Here is a 21,839-nt window from a genome sequence, read left to right as displayed (position 1 = left end):
CCAGCCAACGGCAAGCTGCAATTGACCGATTGTGCTAAATAAACTGACTTTCTGCTTCACAACCACTATTGTACGTTCAAAGAGTTAGATCCATTTACACGCCGGGTGGCGGTAATATTTTTTGGGTGATTAGTGCATTCCAGTGACATAAACGTACAGTTTCCAGCCAACGGCAAGCTGCAATTGACCGATTGTGCTAAATAAACTGACTTTCTGCTTCACAACCACTATTGTACATTCAAAGAGATAAATCCATTTACACGCCGGCTGGCGGTAATATTTTTTGGGTGATTAGTGCATTCCAGTGACCTAAACGTAGTTTCCAGCCAACGGCAAGCTGCAATTGACCGATTGTGTACAATAAACTGACTTTCTGCTTCACAACCACTATTGTACGTTCAAAGAGTTAAATCCATTTACACGCCGGCTGGCGGTAATATTTTTTGGGTGATTAGTGCATTCCAGTGACCTAAACGTACAGTTTCCAGCCAACGGCAAGCTGCAATTGACCGATTGTGTACAATAAACTGACTTTCTGCTTCACAACCACTATTGTACGTTCAAAGAGTTAAATCCATTTACACGCCGGCTGGCGGTAATATTTTTTGGGTGATTAGTGCATTCCAGTGACACAAACGTACAGTTTCCAGCCAACGGCAAGCTGCAATTGACCGATTGTGTACAATAAACTGACTTTCTGCTTCACAACCACTATTGTACGTTCAAAGAGTTAAATCCATTTACACGCCGGCTGGCGGTAATATTTTTTGGGTGATTAGTGCATTCCAGTGACATAAACGTACAGTTTCCAGCCAACGGCAAGCTGCAATTGACCGATTGTGTACAATAAACTGACTTTCTGCTTCACAACCACTATTGTACGTTCAAAGAGTTAGATCCATTTACACGCCGGGTGGCGGTAATATTTTTTGGGTGATTAGTGCATTCCAGTGACATAAACGTACAGTTTCCAGCCAACGGCAAGCTGCAATTGACCGATTGTGCTAAATAAACTGACTTTCTGCTTCACAACCACTATTGTACGTTCAAAGAGTTAAATCCATTTACACGCCGGCTGGCGGTAATATTTTTTGGGTGATTAGTGCATTCCAGTGACAGAAATGTACAGTTTACAGCCAACGGCAAGCTGCAATTGACCGATTGTGTACAATAAACTGACTTTCTGCTTCACAACCACTATTGTACGTTCAAAGAGTTAAATCCATTTACACGCCGGCTGGCAGTAATATTTTTTGGGTGATTAGTGCATTCCAGTGACATAAACGTACAGTTTACAGCCAACGGCAAGCTGCAGATGACCGATTGTGTACAATAAACTGACTTTCTGCTTCACAACCACTATTGTACGTTCAAAGAGTTAAATCCATTTACACGCCGGCTGGCGGTAATATTTTTTGGGTGATTAGTGCATTCCAGTGACCTAAACGTACAGTTTCCAGCCAACGGCAAGCTGCAATTGACCGATTGTGCTAAATAAACTGATTTCTGCTTCACAACCACTATTGTACGTTCAAAGAGTTAAATCCATGTACACGCCGGGTGGCGGTAATATTTTTTGGGTGATTAGTGCATTCCAGTGACATAAACGTACAGTTTCCAGCCAACGGCAAGCTGCAATTGACCGATTGTGCTAAATAAACTGACTTTCTGCTTCACAACCACTATTGTACGTTCAAAGAGTTAGATCCATTTACACGCCGGGTGGCGGTAATATTTTTTAGGTGATTAGTGCATTCCAGTGACATAAACGTACAGTTTCCAGCCAACGGCAAGCTGCAATTGACCGATTGTGCTAAATAAACTGATTTCTGCTTCACAACCACTATTGTACGTTCAAAGAGTTAAATCCATGTACACGCCGGGTGGCGGTAATATTTTTTGGGTGATTAGTGCATTCCAGTGACATAAACGTACAGTTTCCAGCCAACGGCAAGCTGCAATTGACCGATTGTGCTAAATAAACTGACTTTCTGCTTCACAACCACTATTGTACGTTCAAAGAGTTAAATCCATTTACACGCCGGCTGGCGGTAATATTTTTTGGGTGATTAGTGCATTCCAGTGACCTAAACGTACAGTTTCCAGCCAACGGCAAGCTGCAATTGACCGATTGTGCTAAATAAACTGATTTCTGCTTCACAACCACTATTGTACGTTCAAAGAGTTAAATCCATGTACACGCCGGGTGGCGGTAATATTTTTTGGGTGATTAGTGCATTCCAGTGACATAAACGTACAGTTTCCAGCCAACGGCAAGCTGCAATTGACCGATTGTGCTAAATAAACTGACTTTCTGCTTCACAACCACTATTGTACGTTCAAAGAGTTAGATCCATTTACACGCCGGGTGGCGGTAATATTTTTTAGGTGATTAGTGCATTCCAGTGACCTAAACGTACAATTTCCAGCCAACGGCAAGCTGCAATTGACCGATTGTGCTTGCTAAATAAACTGACTTTCTGCTTCACAACCACTATTGTACGTTCAAAGAGTTAAATCCATATACACGCCGGGTGGCGGTAATATTTTTTGGGTGATTAGTGCATTCCAGTGACATAAACGTACAGTTTCCAGCCAACGGCAAGCTGCAATTGACCGATTGTGCTAAATAAACTGACTTTTTGCTTCACAACCACTATTGTACGTTCAAAGAGTTAAATCCATATACACGCCGGGTGGCGGTAATATTTTTTGGGTGATTAGTGCATTCCAGTGACATAAACGTACAGTTTCCAGCCAACGGCAAGCTGCAATTGACCGATTGTGCTAAATAAACTGACTTTCTGCTTCACAACCACTATTGTACGTTCAAAGAGTTAGATCCATTTACACGCCGGGTGGCGGTAATATTTTTTGGGTGATTAGTGCATTCCAGTGACATAAACGTACAGTTTCCAGCCAACGGCAAGCTGCAATTGACCGATTGTGTACAATAAACTGACTTTCTGCTTCACAACCACTGTTGTACGTTCAAAGAGTTAGATCCATTTACACGCCGGGTGGCGGTAATATTTTTTGGGTGATTAGTGCATTCCAGTGACATAAACGTACAGTTTCCAGCCAACGGCAAGCTGCAATTGACCGATTGTGCTAAATAAACTGACTTTCTGCTTCACAACCACTATTGTACGTTCAAAGAGTTAGATCCATTTACACGCCGGGTGGCGGTAATATTTTTTGGGTGATTAGTGCATTCCAGTGACATAAACGTACAGTTTCCAGCCAACGGCAAGCTGCAATTGACCGATTGTGTACAATAAACTGACTTTCTGCTTCACAACCACTATTGTACGTTGAAAGAGTTAGATCCATTTACACGCCGGGTGGCGGTAATATTTTTTGGGTGATTAGTGCATTCCAGTGACATAAACGTACAGTTTCCAGCCAACGGCAAGCTGCAATTGACCGATTGTGCTAAATAAACTGACTTTCTGCTTCACAACCACTATTGTACGTTCAAAGAGATAAATCCATTTACACGCCGGCTGGCGGTAATATTTTTTGGGTGATTAGTGCATTCCAGTGACATAAACGTACAGTTTCCAGCCAACGGCAAGCTGCAATTGACCGATTGTGCTAAATAAACTGAATTTCTGCTTCACAACCACTATTGTACGTTCAAAGAGTTAAATCCATTTACACGCCGGCTGGCGGTAATATTTTTTGGGTGATTAGTGCATTCCAGTGACAGAAATGTACAGTTTACAGCCAACGGCAAGCTGCAATTGACCGATTGTGTACAATAAACTGACTTTCTGCTTCACAACCACTATTGTACGTTCAAAGAGTTAAATCCATTTACACGCCGGCTGGCGGTAATATTTTTTGGGTGATTAGTGCATTCCAGTGACATAAACGTACAGTTTACAGCCAACGGCAAGCTGCAATTGACCGATTGTGTACAATAAACAGACTTTCTGCTTCACAACCACTATTGTACGTTCAAAGAGTTAAATCCATTTACACGCCGGCTGGCAGTAATATTTTTTGGGTGATTAGTGCATTCCAGTGACCTAAACGTACAGTTTCCAGCCAACGGCAAGCTGCAATTGACCGATTGTGCTAAATAAACTGACTTTCTGCTTCACAACCACTATTGTACGTTCAAAGAGTTAAATCCATGTACACGCCGGGTGGCGGTAATATTTTTTGGGTGATTAGTGCATTCCAGTGACATAAACGTACAGTTTCCAGCCAACGGCAAGCTGCAATTGACCGATTGTGCTAAATAAACTGACTTTCTGCTTCACAACCACTATTGTACGTTCAAAGAGTTAAATCCATATACACGCCGGGTGGCGGTAATATTTTTTGGGTGATTAGTGCATTCCAGTGACATAAACGTACAGTTTCCAGCCAACGGCAAGCTGCAATTGACCGATTGTGCTAAATAAACTGACTTTCTGCTTCACAACCACTATTGTACGTTCAAAGAGTTAGATCCATTTACACGCCGGGTGGCGTTAATGTTTTTTGGGTGATTCGTGCATTCCAGTGACATAAACGTACAGTTTCCAGCCAACGGCAAGCTGCAATTGACCGATTGTGCTAAATAAACTGACTTTCTGCTTCACAACCACTATTGTACGTTCAAAGAGTTAGATCCATTTACACGCCGGGTGGCGGTAATATTTTTTGGGTGATTAGTGCATTCCAGTGACATAAACGTACAGTTTACAGCCAACGGCAAGCTGCAATTGACCGATTGTGCTAAATAAACTGACTTTCTGCTTCACAACCACTATTGTACGTTCAAAGAGTTAAATCCATTTACACGCCGGCTGGCGGTAATATTTTTTGGGTGATTAGTGCATTCCAGTGACATAAACGTACAGTTTCCAGCCAACGGCAAGCTGCAATTGACCGATTGTGTACAATAAACTGACTTTCTGCTTCACAACCACTATTGTACGTTCAAAGAGTTAGATCCATTTACACGCCGGGTGGCGGTAATATTTTTTGGGTGATTAGTGCATTCCAGTGACATAAACGTACAGTTTCCAGCCAACGGCAAGCTGCAATTGACCGATTGTGCTAAATAAACTGACTTTCTGCTTCACAACCACTATTGTACGTTCAAAGAGTTAGATCCATTTACACGCCGGCTGGCGGTAATATTTTTTGGGTGATTAGTGCATTCCAGTGACATAAACGTACAGTTTCCAGCCAACGGCAAGCTGCAATTGACCGATTGTGCTAAATAAACTGACTTTCTGCTTCACAACCACTATTGTACGTTCAAAGAGTTAGATCCATTTACACGCCGGGTGGCGGTAATATTTTTTGGGTGATTAGTGCATTCCAGTGACATAAACGTACAGTTTACAGCCAACGGCAAGCTGCAATTGACCGATTGTGTACAATAAACTGACTTTCTGCTTCACAACCACTATTGTACGTTCAAAGAGTTAAATCCATTTACACGCCGGCTGGCGGTAATATTTTTTGGGTGATTAGTGCATTCCAGTGACATAAACATACAGTTTCCAGCCAACGGCAAGCTGCAATTGACCGATTGTGCTAAATAAACTGACTTTCTGCTTCACAACCACTATTGTACGTTCAAAGAGTTAGATCCATTTACACGCCGGCTGGCGGTAATATTTTTTGGGTGATTAGTGCATTCCAGTGACATAAACGTACAGTTTCCAGCCAACGGCAAGCTGCAATTGACCGATTGTGCTAAATAAACTGACTTTATGCTTCACAACCACTATTGTACGTTCAAAGAGTTAAATCCATATACACGCCGGGTGGCAGTAATATTTTTTGGGTGATTAGTGCATTCCAGTGACATAAACGTACAGTTTACAGCCAACGGCAAGCTGCAATTGACCGATTGTGCTAAATAAACTGACTTTCTGCTTCACAACCACTATTGTACGTTCAAAGAGTTAAATCTGTTTTTATTTTTGGGGTGCTTATTGAATTAAAGAGTATGTCAGACAACACGCAGAGGAGTGGCAGAGGAGGCAATGTTTCAGGAGCGAGCAGACGTGGCAGCAGAGGAAGGGGTCGAGGCAGCACTAGTCGCAGCCAGAGGCCAGTGCTCCCGGTGTCATCCAGCGGTCGTGTCTCCACCGACAACCCTGCCGTCATCGATTGGTTGACTCGGTCGTCTTCCTATTCCCAGGTCACCTCTGACACCTACAGCCAACGGTCGGTGGGTACGTCAGACACAACCGTTAGTTGGCATGGCCCGGGAGCAAGCCCACTGAAATCACGTGTCCTCGACCTGCCCCTGTCCTTTGGTGTTCCCTCACCAAGCGAAGTATCGCATGCTGTGGGCTCAGCCCCACTGTACAGTGAGGAAGAGCTAACAAAGGGCGGTCAGCAACGGGGGGAGACATCCGCCTCTTCAGCAGCCAGGCGAAGAAGTACTGGCGAGGAGAGTGGCTCGGTAGCCGGTCTAGAGACAGGTCTGTCTCCTGACCCACACGCAGCCGAGGGGGCTAGTAGTGACGCGGAGACCCTAATTGATGATGATGAGGCTGATCGCACTTGGCAGCCTCGTCGTCATCAGGCTATTGCTTCCGCATCATCAGGAGAAGAGGGTGCCAGCTTGCCAGCGAGCAAAACAGTCGGTGGGTTGCCCAGGAGGCAGCAGGGTCGCAGCAGTGTCAGTGGAGCCAAACGGCCACAGAGTAGAGCACCAGCTCCACTGCAGCCTACCACCACGGCCGGTAGTGTTGCCGGTGTGCACGGAGGAAGTAGCAGTCAGCCAGTGAGGAGTAGTGGGGGCAAAGTTTCCTACTCGGCGGTGTGGCAATTTTCGTCAAGCCGCCCGAGGAAGTAAACGTAGCCGTATGTCGACTATGTGGCCAGAAAGTCAAGCGTGGCCAGGGGGCCCATGTTGGGACTACAGCGTTGCGGCAGCATATGCAGCGTCGCCATTCGGTGGCCTGGGAAAACCGTGATAAAGATACGGCGGTTCTGCCTGCCCCAGCCCCCGCTCCATCACTCGCTCCGTTACTTGCTCCGTCACCCGACGTCAATCGCCCTCTATCAGCCAGTCAAGGCTCCAACACCTCTGCTGAGGGGAGTTGTCGCTCGTTGGCATCTTCCGCTCGTTCAGATGCTCCTTCTCCTGCTACTCCTCTTCACGGATTCCGTCAGCAGTCTTTCTTGGAATCCGTTTCCAAGAGACAACAGTTTGCGAGCACGCACCCGACGGTGCAGAAGCTGAACGTCCTCCTGTCCAAGTTGCTGGTGCTGCAGTCCCTCCCTTTCCAAGTGGTGGACTCAGCACCTTTCCGAGAAATGATGGCTTGTGCCGAGCCGCGGTGGAGAGTGCCAAGCCGGCATTTCTTCGCCAAAAAGGCAGTGCCAGCCCTGCATTCACATGTAGAAGAGATGGTGGGCCAGTCTTTGAGCATGTCAGTCTCTGCCAAAGTGCACGGCAGCGCCGACGTGTGGAGCTGTAACTACGGTCAGGGACAGTACATGTCATTTACGGCCCACTGGGTGAACGTGGTGCCGGCACAGCCGCACCAGCAACTTGGACAGGTCACGCCGCTTTTGCCTCCATGTTTGCACGTCCTTGGTCCAGCAAAGATGTCTGCCTCTACCACCTCTTCTTCCGCCGTGTCCTCAGCCGCCACCCCCGTGCCAAGTCCCATTACCCGACCGGCATATCACATGTGCAGGGCGCAACGGTGTCACGCTGTGCTGCACCTGGTATGCCTTGGCGAACGTAGTCACACAGGGGAGGAACTTCTGAGTGTAATGAACAGAGAAATCGACAGATGGCTGTCTCCGCGCAAACTGAAAATCGGAACCATGTTGACCGACAACGGAAAGAACATGGTGTCTGCTCTGCGTCAAGGAAGGTTGTGCCATGCGCCATGCATGGCTCACGTGTTCAATCTGGTTGTCAAGCGGTTCCTAAAATCCACCATCCCACTGCAAGACATCCTTAAAATGTCACGTAAACTTTGCATGCATTTCAGCCATTCCTACACCGCAAAGCACACCCTCCTTGAGCTGCAGCGGCAGAACGGAATTCCACAGCATCGCCTGATCTGCGACGTTGCAACAAGGTGGAATTCAACCCTACATATGTTAGACCGCCTTTACGAACAGCGAAAGGCCATCACCGATTTCCTGATGTTACAAGCGGATAAAGGTACTCCCCTGTGTAACTTAGATGTCAGCCATTGGCAGCTCATGCGTGACACCTGCCGCTTGCTCAGGCCCTTTGAGGAGGCCACGCTATTCGTGAGTCGGCAGGACTATGGGATGAATGACGTCATTCCTCTGTTGCACGTCCTGGAACAAATGCTGTTAACAATGGCTGGTCAGGGTGCGGTAGACGTGGCGCACAGATCTCAACGCCACATGACCCCTGTGGGGGCAGGACAGGAAGAAGAGGAGGAGGTAGAGGAGGACATTGGTGCTCAGGAATTATTGAGTGAAATGGGTGGTTTTTCCACTCAGCGGACAGGAGTGGAGGAGCAGGAGCATCTGGTAGAGGAGGAGGAGGAGACAGAGGACCCAGACGCACCGTGGCAGTATGCTGTGGAGATGGAGGCAGGGAGTCCCTCGCATTCCTTGGCACAAATCGCCCATATCATGCTAGGTTGCTTGCGTAGCGACAGCCGAATAATAACCATCAGACAGAGGGATGACTTTTGGTTGTCCACCTTGTTGGACCCTCGCTACCGTTCAAAAATGGTGGCCTTTTTCACACCTGCTGAGAGGGAGGCCAAAATAAAGTACTATAAAAACCACCTATGTAGTCAGTTGGTCTCTGCCTTTCTGCGCCAACGTCCATCCTCAGACACTGTGGGCCCTGTGCGCTCGCGGGAATTGCTTTGTATATCTGTCGCCTTAGGGGCCGCTGTCTGGCGACATAATTTTTTGTCACTATGTAGACATCTATTTATAGGCCGATGTTTGGCCACAAAAATATATTTAGTAATAACCTAGCCTTTCAGGCCGCTCCCTGAACACCTCGGGAATTGCTTTGTATATCTGTCGCCTTAGAGGCCGCTGTCTGAACAGCTCATGAATTGCTTTCTATATGTGTCGCCTTTGAGGCCGCTGGCTGGACAGCTGATGAATTGATTTGTATATATGTACTTATTGTCCGCTGTCCGGACAGCTCATGAATTACTTTTTGTTTATAGCCTTCCAAACCACTCTCAGAATAAGTCATGATATTCATGCTGTGTATAGCCTTATAGGCCAATGGTCAATCAAGTCATGATTGTTATAGTGTGTATAGCCTTATAGGCCGCTGTCTTTACAACTTTATAATTCCATGCAGTATATAGCCCTATCAGCCACTTTCTGGCATCCAGTTGCTGTAGCCCCCATCACCACACTGTGCCACAGGCCCCTGTACCGCCTTCTCATACTGCTGCCAGATCCATCCTCTGCCATGTGCGTCTTTGTCGTCTGCTCACGCTGCTGGGTTCCAGTTTTAAACCTAGGCCTGTGTATGGCTTCCGAATACTGCTGCCTCCACCGCCACCCTGCGCCATGTGCCTCTGTCGTCTGCTCACGCTGCTGACGGCTTCCGCTTTTTAACCTAGGCCTGTGTATGGCTTCCGAATACTGCTGCCTCCACCGCCACCCTGCGCCATGTGCCTCTGTCGTCTGCTCACGCTGCTGACGGCTTCCGCTTTTTAACCTAGGCCTGTGTATGGCTTCCGAATACTGCTGCCTCCACCGCCACCCTGCGCCATGTGCCTCTGTCGTCTGCTCACGCTGCTGACGGCTTCCGCTTTTTAAACTAGTCCTGTGTATGTCTTCCGAATACTGCTGCCTCCACCGCCACCCTGCGCCATGTGCCACTTTCGGGTCTCCTCACACTGCTGCCAGGTCCATACTGATTCATGGCCCCCTGTACCGGCTCCTCATGAACGTGGTTCAGCGGGTTTGCATCACTTAACGGCAAATCGTTGACAAATGCTGGGACGTTCAGTGTTGTGCGCATTAAGCCAGACACCAAAGGGCAGCACAGACCTGTTATTACTCGCTCAAGCATGGCTGAACAAAACCAGTCTCTACCACAAATTGGACCCAGACCTGCCCAGGGTCTCGTAACTAGGGTCACGGAGGAGTAGAGTCCATTATCGGAATTAAATAGACAAAACGCCACACCAAAAAGAGTGGCCATTTCCAACACTTATTCCAGAAAGAGGAACAACCCGTTTCATATACGGCCCGTAGACGTTTCACGTCTGCCACATTCAGTCGATTTAAGACGCAAGCTCCACTTCCTGTGGTTTCTGACCGTCGATATAGCTTTAAGTGTCAGCTTTGAAGCTATATTCCCTCCGGAGCACTGACACTGGTGCCCTTCTGTCAACATGCCTTTAAGTTTCAGTTTTCAACCATATTCCCCACAGAAGCCAAACTCTTGGGTATCCCAGAAGCTGCTCAGCGGGTCAGGGCAATAAAGCTCCCAGTTCGCAGGTTGTTCCGTCTTATGGATGGAAGTACGACGGTATATGATCTTCTTCACACCCACGGCATTACCTCATAAAATTTCTGCATTGCATCTGCAATCACAACGCTGACTTCCCGGATCGCCACTCAGCCATTGGACTCTTGATAGTCGTCTCCCCACACTGCTGCTGGGGGGACTTTTTAACCTAGGCCTGTGTATGGCCTTCAATTGAAGCTGCTTCCGCTCCGCCACTCTGCCATTGGACTCTTGATAGTCGTCTCCCCACGCTGCTGCTGGGGGGACTTTTTAACATAGGCCTCTGTATGGCCTTTAATTGAAGCTGCTTACGCTCCGCCACTCTGCCATGGGCCTCTTGGGTATCCCAGAAGCTGCTCAGCGGGTCAGGGCAATAAAGCTCCCGGTTCGAAGGTTGTTCCGTCTTATGGATGGAAGTACGACGGTATATGATCTTCTTCGCACCCACGGCATCACCTCATAGAATCTCTGCATTGCATCTGCAATCACAACGCTGACTTCCCGGATCGCCACTCAGCCATTGGACTCTTGATAGTCGTCTCCCCACACTGCTGCTGGGGGGACTTTTTAACCTAGGCCTGTGTATGGCCTTCAATTGAAGCTGCTTCCGCTCCGCCACTCTGCCATTGGACTCTTGATAGTCGTCTCCCCACGCTGCTGCTGGGGGGACTTTTTAACCTAGGCCTGTGTATGGCCTTCAATTGAAGCTGCTTCTGCTCTGCCACTCTGCCATTGGACTCTTGATAGTCGTCTCCCCACACTGCTGCTGGGGGGACTTTTTAACATAGGCCTCTGTATGGCCTTCAATTTAAGCTGCTTACGCTTCGCCACTCTGCCATGGGCCCCTGTACCGCCTCCTCTTGCTGCTGCCAGGTCCAGAGTGTGTCATGGGTCCCTGTACGGCCTCCCATTGCTGCTGACTTCATCGCCAGACTCTGCCATGTGCCACTTTCAGGTCTCCTTACACTGTTGGTGGGTTCCATTTTGTGATAGGGTGCTGTATGCCCTTCCATTGCTGCTGCCTCCACCGCCACCCTGCGCCATGTGCCTCTGTCGTCTGCTCACGCTGCTGACGGCTTCCGCTTTTTAACCGAGGCCTGTGTTTGGCTTCCGAATACTGCTGCATCCACCGCCACCCTGCGCCATATGTCTCTGTCGTCTGCTCACGCTGCTGACGGCTTCCGCTTTTTAACCTAGGCCTGTGTATGGCTTCAGAATAATGCTGCCTACACCGCCACCCTGCGCCATGTGCCTTTGTCGTCTGCTCACGCTGCTGCCAGGTCCATACTGATTCATGGCCCCCTGTACCGGCTCCTCATGAACGTGGTTCAGCGGGTTTGCATCACTTAACGGCAAATTGTTGACAAACGCTGGGACGTTCAGTGTTGTGCGCATTAAGCCAGACACCAAAGGGCAGCACAGACCTGTTATTACTCGCTCAAGCATGGCTGAACAAAACCAGTCTCTACCACAAATTGGACCCAGACCTGCCCAGGGTCTCGTAAGTAGATTGCACGGAGGAGTAGAGTTCGTTATTGGAATTAACTGTGAGGGACTTTTAAACCTAGGCCTGTGTATGGCCTTCAATTGAAGCTGCTTCTGCTCCGCCACTCTGCCATTGGACTCTTGATAGTCATCTCCCCACGCTGCTGCTGGGGGGACTTTTTAACATAGGCCTCTGTATGGCCTTCAATTTTAGCTGCTTACGCTCCGCCACTCTGCCACGGGCCCCTGTACCGCCTCCTCATGCTGCTGCCAGGCCCGTAATCTGCCATGGGCCCCCGTACCGACTCCTCATGCTGCTTCCAGGCCCGTAATCTTTCATGGGCCCCTGTACCGCCTCCTCATGCTGCTGCCAGGTCCAGAGTGTCTCATGGGTCCCTGTACGGCCTCCCATTGCTGCTGTCTCCATCGCCACACTCTGCCATGTGCCACTTTCAGGTCTCCTCACACTGCTGGTGGGTTCCATTTTGTCATAGGGTGATGTATGGCCTCCCATTGCTGCTGCCTCCACCGCCACACTGTGGCTCCACACTCTGGTTTTGGCCCCGTGACTGCCCAAATGAGTGAAGTGTGCGGTGATTCTAAGATCGACGGCACTCATCTGCATGTCATACTGACTGACAGTATTATTTCTCTTCCCCAGCAGACTCCAAGGGCATTTAATATAAAGGTACAGTGTTCTGCACTAATATAAAGGCTCTCTGAAGCCTAGAAACACCCTTTTTATAAGTTAAATTCGCAGCGAATATATTTGGCTCGAATCGAATTTATGCGGCGAATTCGGCGAATCAGCCGAACCGAATTTTTTAATAATTCGCTCATCTCTAGTTACAACATTCATGACAGAACTTGTGTTTACAAGTGCTTTTAAAGGCTTGTGTTTTTTTTTTCTTAAAATAACAAACAGGTTTATATTTACTTGCTGTGGGCAATGGAATTGCACAGAGTCGCCCTGAACCTCCTCTTTCTAAGTCCCCTGTCGGCGATCCTGGCTCTTCTTGATGTGCCCCCGGAGCAAGCCACTTGCTATAGGGCACACCTGTGGACTCAATCTTGAGCCATGCTACCGGCGTCCATAGACACAGACAGAGGAACTTGGCCCACCTCCCACTTGCTCGTCACAAGATTTGACTGATGGCAATGTCTCCTGCTGCGTCAGAAAAGCCTGCAAGAGCAGGGAGAGCCACTACAGGTGGGCACAGCACTGGATTAAGTGAGGATTCATGTCTCCCACGGGACCAGTCCCATGTCATGTCAATAGATTAATTTTATGTTATGAGAAATATGAATTTTTTTAAGAAATCTATTTTCTATCTTGTACAGTATTGTATTATTGAGTTGAATAATAAAAACATTAATCTCGATTTTTGTATGTTTTTTTTGTAATTATAAGGGCCCTTTCACACTGAACTCAGCGGAACGCAGTTGGCTGCATTTTGGACTGCACTCCAGCTGCAAAGACAGTCCAAAATCCAGGCTATCCTATGGGCATAGTTCACACCATTGCAGTGCAGTGTAGAAAAGTACAGCATGCTGCAGTTTTCCTCACCGCAAATGCATGGAAATGCACTGCAATGCTTCACAGTGCACAGGGAAGGCCAAGGTAAGAAAGAAGGAAGTGACATCACAGGACAAATGCAAATAGAAAACAACGTCAACTGCATGTAAAATGTGCATCAACTGCATGTTAAAAGCACATCAAATACATGCATAGATACGTGCGGTTACTGGCAGTTTCTGGTGTGAATGGACCCTAAGAACTCTCAAAATGTTGTTTCTCCATGTATGTTCATCTAGGTTTACATCATCCTATATTATACAAACCAGGGGGTCACATGCATAGAGTACTCATGTCTGTCGATAAGGCAGTACAGCAAGCCATCTTGTATTGCTGACACTGATTTACTTGGGTGCCCCTATGCTGTGCTGCTGTCTTATCCTCCTCTGCAGAGGAGGATCTGGTTCAGGAGAGGGATGGTGGGGTGCAATATTTCTTTTTAAAAAATTGTAGTTAATAATAAAAAGTTAATTTTAAAAAGTATTTGTACGTATTTTTAGTTATAAAATATAGCTTTAACATTTTCTAGGGGGGTGACAGGGGATTTCAGGTAGGCTGTTCGGGAATTTCTGAAATCAGCTATGAATGTAAAGCAAACTAATATACAGATTGCAACCAGTAAGGGAGTCCATAAAGTGTCACTGCTACAAAGATGCAACACATTAAGCTTACCTTTCTCATCCTTCACTGTGCAAGTAAAATCCTCCAGATTGGGAAAAACTTGCCTGGAAATTTGCTTCTATGCCCTTCTCTTGCTCACTGGGAACTTGTAACGGGAGTCCTGAGGATTGTACAGACATGGTTTAATCTGGACAAAGGTCTTGGGATCAAAAAGATACTATATCTCCTCCATCTTGCTTGGTATTGCTGACCAAAATGGCTTTTTGTTCATTTCCTGGCAATATTTGGTCATTTCCAGGTGGGGAGGTAACTTTATAAATGAGCAGAAACATACACCTAAACACACGATCAACATGTTATTAGTGTATTTTTATGGGAAAAAATGCTCAAAAACACACCCATCTCTCCATATCAAGTTACAAAAGTATCCCCAAAACTTTGACCTTCAGGAGTTTGGCTTCAGGTGTTTTGGAGTGGAGACATGACCCACTACCACAGAAATGCATTGATTTTTTTTCTCCCTATTGTTTTTGGAGCTTCACATCAATGCACAATATGCACCACACACATTTGCCTCAGAACCTATACTGATACCGGGATACTTAGTATCCAGCAACTGTTAAACCAACAAACACTTTGGTCAGAGGAGCTGCCAGGAACTTCTCTTAATAAATCTCCTGTTCCCAATAAAGTGGTTGTAAACCTTTACATACAGTATATCAAGGTAAAGTGATTGGCCTCAGGTGATACACAGAGATGAAACAAATCCTCCTACATAAATTGTACATGTTTATCTGCACAGTTCTCTTCTCTACATCCGTTAAAAGTTCAGAATTTATAAAGCTTGTCTGAACTGTCAGAAAACAGTGGGTGGAGAGCTGAAGTTGCTGATTGGAGGGAAGTGAAACACCTCCTTCACACAGCACACAAAAACAGAGCTGAGGCTGTCAATCTGCTGGAGATCCCTCTCCTGTCACCATTTTTCTCTTGGTGCCAGGAAAATCTGTCAGAAATGACTGAAGTAAATAGCAGAGGAACAGGGCTGGAGACAGAAAAAACACTCATTGCTCTGGATAGAGACATGTACACACTATATAGGGATATGCTTTGTTCATATTTCATGTCTGAGCTTTACAACCACGTTAACCCTCCCTTCCCAGGGCCCACAACCTGTACTCAAAAACCATCCCGGAGTACGTTATAATATACTGTTTTATATTTACATAGTTACATAGTTAGTCTGGCTGAAAAAAGACAAAAGTCCATCCAGTTCAACCATAAAAAAAAAAGTTATAATCCTATACCCACAGTTGATCCAGAGGAAGACAAAAAAAAACAGCAAAGCGTGATCCAATTTGCTCCTGCAGGGAAAAAATTCCTTCCTGATCCCCTGAGAGGCAGTCAAATATTCCCTGGATCAACGTTACCTATAAATGTTAGTATCCAGTTATATTCTGTGTATCTAAGAAAGAATCCAGGCCTTTTTTTAAAGCAATCCACGGAGCTGGCCAGAACCAACTCTTGAGGGAGTCTATTCCACATTTTCACAGCTCTCACTGTGAAGAAACCTTTCCATGTTTGGAGATTAAATTTAATTTCCTCCAGACGTAAAGAGTACCCCCTTGTCCTCTGTGATGACCTCAGGGAGAATAGCTCTTGTCAGGAAAGGTCTCACTGCTGGTGGTGCAGTGGCTCACCTGCTCTATGGGCTGCAGTACTGGGACTTACCAGCAGGTGCCTTTCAGCAGCCAGGATCTCACCTCCTGCGATCAAGCCATCACCTGAGGCTGATTGCAGGAGGTGTACTTAAACAGTAACCAGGCCTGCAATCAGTGCCTTGGTGTTTGTTTTCCCATGAACCTTTGTTGTCCTGTATCTGTATCCTGTCATCTACCTGCTTGATTCTGACTGCGATTGAACTCTGCCTGCACCGACCCAGCTCTCCTTTCGGCTACCTGTTTGCCTACTCCTCTGTACCTGATCCGCCCGATTGATCCTGACCCGGCCTGCCTGACTATTCTACCTCTCCAGCCCTGACTACGCTTTTATTTCTATATATATATTGGGTGAAGGTTTGGTTTTTCGTTTGCACTGTGTGTCTTGTATACTGGTGTAGCTGACAAATAAATTATATTATTACATCACTCCTGAAGCCTGTGTCAGTCCACACATCTCTGGCCATATCTGGATAACTGACAGCTCTACGCCGAGTTCACTATATGAACCACTGATGTATTTATACATGTTGATCACATCCCCCTTAATCTCCTCTTCTCAAGAGAGAATAAATTCAGTTCCTCTAATCTTTCCTCATAGCTGATCTCCTCCATGCCTCTTATCAGTTTGGTTGCCCTTCTCTGTACTTTCTCAAATTCCCCAATGTTCTTTTTGTGAATTGGTGCCCAAAACTGAACTGCATATTTCAGATGAGGTCTTACTAATGATTTGTACAGGGGTAATATGATATCTCTCTCTCTGGAGTCTATACCTCTTTTAATACAATAGAGTATTTTGCTCGCTTTAGAAACCGCAGCTTGGCATTGCATGCCATTATTAAGCTTGTGATCTACCAGAACCCCCAGATCCTTCTCCAACATTGATTCCCCCAGTTGTACCCCCCCCCCCCCTAGTATGTATGATGCATGCATATTCTTAACCCCCAAGTGCATAACCTTACATTTATCAACATTAAATCTCATTTGCCACATAGTTGCCCAATTAAGCAGTGCATTGAGGTCGGCTTGTAAATTGAAGACATCCTGTAAGGGCGTTATTCCACTGCACAGCTTGGTGTCATCTGCAAAGACTGAAATGGCATTTTTAATCCCAGACCCTATATCGTTTATAAATCTATTAAAAAGTAAGGGTCCCAACAATCAACCTTGGGGTACACAACTGACAACCCTAGACCATTCAGAGTATGACTTATTAACCACTACTCTTTGAATACGATCTTTTAGCAAGTTTTCTATCCATTTACATATGGATTTTTCCAAGCCTGTAGACTTTACCTTACACATTAGCTGTGTGTGGGGAACTGTGTCAAACACTTTTGCAAAATTCAAGTATACCACCTCCACCGCCACCAATCTGTCCAAGGTTTTGCTCACCCCTCATAAAAAGAAATTAGATTTGTTTGACAACTTCTGTCTTTCATGAATCCATGCTGTCTGTTGCTTAAAATGTTTTTTTCCAGCAAGAACTCATCTATGTGGTCTTTTATTAAACTCTCCAGTATCTTCCTAGCTATAGAAGTTAAACTAACAGGTTTATAATTACTTGGTAAAGATTTTGAATATTGGCACCACATTGGCCTTACGCCAATCTAGTGGTACTATGCCAGTCATTAAAGAGTCCCTAAAAATGAGAAACAATGGCTTTGAAATGACAGAGCTCAATTCTTTAAGGACCCGTGGGTATATGCCATCCGGTCCAGGTGCTTTATTCACCTTTATACTGTCTAAATATTTTTGGATCATATCCAAAATATATATGTATGTATGTGTGTGTATGTGTGGCATATAGGATATATAGTGTGGATTACCAATTTTTTAAACAATCTAATTTCTTTGTTGGCAGCTGTATCATGTATAGACCTACAAATTCCAGAAAATGGAAAAATCAACTGCACTGATTCGTATAGAAAATCCCAGTACAAGTCATTTTGCAACTTCTCTTGTGATGAAGGATATGAACTAAATGGAACAAGATCTGTATTTTGCCAGAAAACAGGAGAATGGTCTGAATCCACACCTACATGTTCAGGTACCCGAAGCCCAGCCTAACACTTTACTGATACCTTTTTCCTATTCTATTTAACACTGTCAACATTTGTCAGTTTTTGTTTACCTGAGGTATTGGATGTGCATCACTGTTGGTACACCTGCAAATTGCAGGGTTTTTTCTTTCCAGAAATCTGTTCTGCCCATAACTCGTAGCAGCTTGACAGAAAAGTGTGCTTGACCACATAGTGTAGAGCATAGAGCATGGTTTAAAAAAACATGGTAAATAAAGTCTGAGTCTACTCACAATATAGCGTGCACATGTTTGTCGCATTCTTTGAACTCTTACCAACAACTGTTTAACCAATTGCCATCCTGAGGATTTACCCCCCTAATGACCAGGCCTCTTTTTGCTATTCGCGCTGCACTATTTCAACTGATAATTGCGCGGTCATGCAATACTGTATCCAAACGAAATTTGCATCCTTTTTTTCACACAAATAGAGCTTTCTTTCGGTGGTATTTGATCACCTGTGCTCTTTTTATTTTTTGCACTATGAACAAAAAAATACCGAAAATTTTGAAGAAAAACAATATTTTTTACTTTTGGCTAAAAAATATATAGTAAACTTAGTTAGTCATAAATTTAGGCCAAACTGTGTTCTACATGTTTTTAGTAAAAAAAATCCCAATAAGTGTATATTGACTGGTTTGTGTGAAAGTTATAGCGTCTACAAACTATGGTATAGATACTGCAATTTACACCATTTTTTTGCTATACAGCTCTGCACTATTTTAACTGACAATTGCGTGGTCATGCAATAGGGTACATAAATTAAATGTACGTCCTTTTTTTCCACACAAATAGAGCTTTCTTTTTGGTGATATTTGATCACCTGTGCACTTTTTATTTTAGAAAAAAAAACATTTCTGTCACAAAATATCTAAAAAGAGGCATATTGAGTCCATGGAAGATTTATTTTTTTTAATTTTTTGGAAAATGACAAAAACATTTTTTTTTCTTTTTTACACAAAGTTGTCATTTAAATTATATATTTCTCACACAAGCCATGGGTAAATGTGGAATTACACCCAAAAATACATTCTGCTATTTTTACCGAGTTTGGAGATAGCACATGCGGGAGACATTTTGGGAGCCTAACCACGTACAGGAGTCTGAAATCCAATGAGCACTTTGAAAGCCTGAAGCTGCGTAACTTCCTCATTTCACTTCCTCACTCCCTATCACAGTTTCGGAGCCCCAGAAATGCCAGGATAGCACCAATCCCCCCCCCAAGGACCCCTTTTGGAAAGTAGACACCCCAAGGAATTTAAAAAGAGGCAAGGTGAGTATTTTGCAGATCTCTTTTTTTCTCACAAGGTTTTGAAATATAAAAAAAAAGAAAAATATGTTTTTGTTTTCTTTCTTCATTTTCCAAAAACTTGTGGCAACAAATGAAATCTGCAAAATACTCACCATGCTTCTTATCAAATTCCTGGTAGCGTCTACATTCCAAAAAGGGGTCATTTGGGGGGGGGGGGTTTAGTGCAATCTTGGCAATTCAGGACCTCCGAAACTGTGATAGGTAGTCAGGAAGTGTAATGAGGAAATAAATCCCTTTAAAAGCCTGAAGGTGCTTATTGGATTTTGTACTTGGCTAGACTGCCAAAACATCTCTCACTTGTGGTACCCCCATACTCAGGAGAAGTAGCACAATGTATTTTGGGGAGTAATTCCACATATACCCATGGCATGTGTGAGCAATAAATCATTTAAGTGACAATTTTGTGTAAAAAAAAATATATTTTTTTCTGTCCTTTTCCAACAACTTGTGGTAAAAAAAATAAATTCTTCTATTGATTCAACATGCCTCTCAGCAAATAGTTTGGGGTGTCTACTTTCCAAAAAGGGGTTGTTTTCGGGGGTCGTTTTGCTTTAAAACTGCTCATGCCCCGTGCAATGGCGACAAACTGCATACATTTTTAATATCCATAGGCAACACTTTAAAAGCCTTTAAAAGCCTAATTTTAGATTTACAGAGGAGGTCTAGTGCTAGAATTACTGCTCTTGATGTGATGTTCGCAGCGATACCTCACTTGCATGGTGCAACTGCTGTTTACATACCATACATACCGACACAGGGTCAACGCAGGTGCACACACAGGGGGCTAGGGTGCTTTTTTTTAAAGTTATTTTGATTTTGTTTATTATTTTTACACTGTCCCTTTATTTTTTTTTTATCACTTTTAATGCTATCACAGGGAATGCAAATATCCCCTATAACTTCAATGGGCATTGTCATATATTATTTTTTGAGAAATCTGGGGTCTATCAGACTCTAGATATCTCCTCTGCCGTTACAGTATCTAATCTCACCAAGATTGGTGTGATCAGATGCTTTCCCAATTTACAGATGGCGATGTTTATATCCTGCGAAACTGAAGTGATGAAATGCTGGTAGCTTTTGGTCTCTTAGACTATAGAGATGATTTGCACCATTCCGGTCTCCAATCATCTCTATGGTCAGCTGGCAGAAACACCGGCTGCATTGTCAGGTTCCCCCAATGGCACGGGACTGACTGAGAAAGCCGAGAAAGGCAACGGATGAGGGGGCTCATCGTCTCCCGCTGCTTGTAAATGCAATCCTGCAACTAATTAGCTACTAGGATTGCTTTTTACATGAAAGCCGATCACCGGCTGAAATAAACAATACCAGGATGATGCCTGCAGCTGTAGGCATCATCCTGGTATAACCATTCAAAGCCCAGTGATGTACCTGTACGTTGCTGGTCCTTGTTGGGTATATATGCTATGTTCTTTTTTTTTTTTTTTATAAAGCCTGTGGGCTGAATGAAAAAAAAAAGAAAAGAAATCTCTGCCGGAAAAGGTGTGTGGTATGCCGACCATTAGAATATACCGCCCTGCATCCACCCACTTCTAATGGTGGGCACACATTAGGTCGCACGGTGCCACATGCGCCAATTCCAAGATTGTACAAATGTCTAAATAGTGGCACGCTTGAATAAAAATTGTCCACATATAAGTGGTACCCCATATGGAAAAAGGATGCCACCAAGTCCCAAACTATCTTGCCACTACTCTCCATGTACTCTGGGCATCAAGGGGGCTCCACATGACTAACTTTTCCCTCATAAATCCAAAACGTATATGTATAGCCTGTTGCCCTCTCACAGGTCTTATACATCTTGACCCCATATCTGGCTCACTTGCTGGGGAGAAATTGTTTGAATGCAAGGCGGCCAGAAAAATTAATGAGGGACTCATCATCGCAGATTCTTTGCTGGGGAGTATAGACATCCGCAAATTTTTGGTTAAGGTGATTTACGAGGGGCTGAATTTTGTGGAGCCTGTCAAATTCAGGGTCACCCCAAGGATGACAGAGTGTATTGTCTTTGAAATGCATAAAACACATTATACTCTCATATTATGGCAGCAGAGAACCCGGGCATATGATGAATCGGGTCAGTGGACCAATACAACCGCAACTAATTTTTTTTAGTAATACCCATATTGAGCGTTAGGCCCCAAAAAAATGTAAATTCGGAAACTGGAATGGGTTTCCATACCAATGGTCTGGCAAGGTTTAAGTTTGGGTTGGCGGCGATAAATTGTTGTGCAGATAAATTGCTTTGATCCACAATCAATGCATACAGATCTTCCATGAAAAACAGCTCCAAAGAATCAAAGGGAGTAGTTAAATTTGCTGTTTCCATCTGAATTCCAGATTGGGCAGAGAATGGGGGAAGTACGGGTGCTGCTGAATTTGTGGGTTGCCAATCGGGATTTGCAAACACATCCAGAAGGAAACTAGGGGCTCTAAGGGCTTGTGTGCGAATTCTTGGTGGTCGCACAACAGTACTTGTGCTCGCCACTGCACCAGCTTGTACTGCACTTATGGGACTCGCCACGTCACCAAGTGATACTACAGAGCTGGTATGTGAAAGACCAGGATGTACTAGG

General features: G+C 45.0%; 1 protein-coding gene across 1 annotated transcript in view; it reads left to right on the top strand.

Moving 5' to 3' along the window:
* Positions 1-21,839, top strand: part of LOC149457859 (E-selectin-like) — a 228,506-nt gene that overhangs the window by 151,039 nt on the left and 55,628 nt on the right. Inside the window, exon 7 of the mRNA XM_089683079.1 lies at positions 17,715-17,900. Within this exon, the coding sequence (XP_089539205.1) occupies positions 17,715-17,900 (186 nt within the window). The remainder of the gene's footprint in view (positions 1-17,714; positions 17,901-21,839) is intronic.

Source organism: Staurois parvus, unplaced genomic scaffold, assembly GCF_062004578.1.
Source record: "Staurois parvus isolate SC_StPar_1 unplaced genomic scaffold, SC_StPar_1.0 ptg000300l, whole genome shotgun sequence".
NCBI classification, from domain to species: Eukaryota; Metazoa; Chordata; class Amphibia; order Anura; family Ranidae; genus Staurois; species Staurois parvus.
Note: the sequence above shows the minus strand (reverse complement) of the source record. Positions and strands in the feature narration are given on the sequence as shown.